The sequence below is a fragment of the Arabidopsis lyrata genome (genome assembly GCF_000004255.2).
Source record: "Arabidopsis lyrata subsp. lyrata unplaced genomic scaffold ARALYscaffold_814, whole genome shotgun sequence".
Lineage (NCBI taxonomy): Eukaryota > Viridiplantae > Streptophyta > Magnoliopsida > Brassicales > Brassicaceae > Arabidopsis > Arabidopsis lyrata.
Genome location: NW_003302034.1, coordinates 1,951 through 4,393, shown reverse-complemented (window position 1 = coordinate 4,393; position 2,443 = coordinate 1,951). Strand labels below are relative to the sequence as shown.

At 37.9% G+C, this 2,443-nt stretch overlaps 1 protein-coding gene across 1 annotated transcript in view; it reads right to left on the bottom strand.

Moving 5' to 3' along the window:
* Nucleotides 1-856: 856 nt before the first annotated feature.
* The window catches only part of LOC9298336 (carbamoyl-phosphate synthase small chain, chloroplastic), a 3,044-nt gene continuing 1,457 nt past the window's right edge, over nucleotides 857-2,443 (bottom strand). Inside the window, exons 7-10 of the mRNA XM_021020094.1 lie at nucleotides 2,332-2,427; nucleotides 1,896-2,243; nucleotides 1,470-1,635; nucleotides 857-1,379 (exon numbers count right to left, since the gene is read on the bottom strand). Coding sequence (XP_020875753.1) covers nucleotides 1,330-1,379; nucleotides 1,470-1,635; nucleotides 1,896-2,243; nucleotides 2,332-2,427 — 660 coding nt within the window. The 3' untranslated portion in view covers nucleotides 857-1,329. The remainder of the gene's footprint in view (nucleotides 1,380-1,469; nucleotides 1,636-1,895; nucleotides 2,244-2,331; nucleotides 2,428-2,443) is intronic.

Here is a 2,443-nt window from a genome sequence, read left to right as displayed (position 1 = left end):
GACAAGTTCGAATGGAGCTTAAAACTCATCATCTTGGAAGATGTATAGCGAGTTAGGGTTTTATTTATAAAAGGAGCCTCCACTCTATTACAACTAAATGATAGAGAAGGTGTACCACACCATACATGCCTCCATCGTTTTGACAAGAGGGAAGTTTTGATGGCGATTTTGGTCTGAATAAAGGAGAGGATATGTTGTAGGATATCATCAGGTAAAGAGCTTATTAAGTCTAGTACTGCTTCTTTGATTTTCGTGGGGTTGCGACGAAGGCCTTTGCGGCGGCAGCTACGGATTTTTAAAGCAGCGGCGGTGGAGCTCTCGCCTGCCATCAAAATTTGCGATTGTAATTAGGGTTTATTATTATGGAACAACTTTTATTTTTTTAGACCGTCGGTCTTCTTTATCATATAGCTCACATATCCTCTCGCATGTAGTAATTCGGATCGGGCCGACAAGAGTTAACCTATCTATATTTTCACTATTTTAATATCCAAACATAGTACAACACGTAACTAAATCAAAATGACAAAAGGCACGAGCCACGAGGGGTGTGTGTAAACTTCAACTTTGACCTATAACTTTTTAAGTACAATACGGTATTGTCAATACCAGACAGATTATATATATTTTTATTTTTCTTAGGGTTTATTATCAACGAATGGTAATGTTTAGAAAACCCATTTTTACTATTTTTTTTTTGACAACATTTGATATTCCAACTCAAACCAAAATTTTATCAAACCAACCACAGAACAGTTGTTAATTAGTTTTAAACCTAAGAAACCAGAAAATCCAAAATAAGGAAGAAAAATATATATAAACCAGAAACCAAATTTTGGGATCCATAAATATAATATAGCTTACGAAATCAGGTACTAGAGGTTCTTTCCCTCTTTGCCTTTGGTTAAAAAACAAAACCGTAGTCTCTATCTTTTTACATGATGGCTCGATACAAACAAGCCATCAAAAATGGATTGCTTGTCATTTTGTCAGAAATTGGACTGCGGTATTTTGCACAAGTGCGGTTCTCTTGACCAATCCACTTCTAATGCACATTTTGCGTTATTTACAAAATACACATTACAAGTGGATTGGCCAGGGAAACCACACTTGTGGAAAATGCCGCAGACCAATTCCTAACCAAATGGCAAGCAATCTACTTTTGATGTTAGTATTAATATCAAACTTGCATAAGTTTCTCAACTAAATTGTCTTATTTCGGCAGTCATAATGATATTCTATTTCTCACACGACACAAAAAAAACTTCGCAACTCCAACTTCAATCCACCTAAACAAAACTCCTTCCCTGATCACTGTTTTACCCGAGATCAAGTGCTCTGTTTAAATCTTTTCATGAGCTTCACAAACTCTCCAAATGCTGCATATATGAAAAGATTAGGCAAAGATTAATGCATAGCCTTTGCGTTTTGATAGTTACCAGACAAGAGGGAAAAGAATAGTGTAATACCGTTATCGGAGTCATGAGGTCCAGGAGAAGCCTCAGGGTGATACTGAAGAGACATGACATTCATTGCCGGAAAAGAGAGACCAGCGCAACTTCCATCGTTGAGATTGACATGAGTCACTTCGACACCGGAGGGGAGAGAAGCTGGGTCTACTGCATAGTTATGGTTCTGCCAAAATCCGTACAAGTAAAATCAATCCAAATCTTCAGCAAACATGAAGAGAGACGTTTTTTTTACTGTACTAGGAAGTGAAAAGCTGATTTGACAGCCATGTAACAACACACAAGTTCTTAGAGTTACATGTATAACTAAGTTTTGATCAATAGTTTCTATTTTTCCCATAGTACTTAGAAAATATATTACAATTGAAAGATTAGACTTTGCTAGTTTTGTGTGGTAGTAAACTGTAGATAGTAAACGGAGCATACCTGAGCACTGATCTCGACATGGCCCGTTCTGTTGTTACAAACTGGATGGTTTCCTCCATGATGACCAAACTTCATCTTATAGGTTTTACCTCCAAGAGCTTGTCCAAGTAACTGATGACCCATACAGATTCCATAGACAGGAACTTTTCCTAGAAGCTCTTTAACCGTTTCAACTGCATAAGGCACTGCAGAAGGATCTCCTGGACCGTTGCTGAATAGAATTCCGTCTGGATTCATTTTAAGCGCCTCTGCAGCTGGCCATGTTGATGGGACAACCGTGATTTCACAGCCGTATGATGCCAAGCGTCTTAGGATGTTTTGCTTGATCCCGAAATCATATGCAATAACCTTTTGAAGTGGAAGTATGAAAACAGAATTAGAAGGTAGTGAGGAAATTGATGAGAATGTGAATTAGAGAAGAGAAAGTAAAACTCACTCGGTAGGATTCCTTGTGATGTGAGGAGGTTGGGTTAAACTCCCATTCAGGATTTGTTTTTTCAACCCATTCGTAGGGAGATTTAACGAAACATTGCTTATTAGATCAAGGC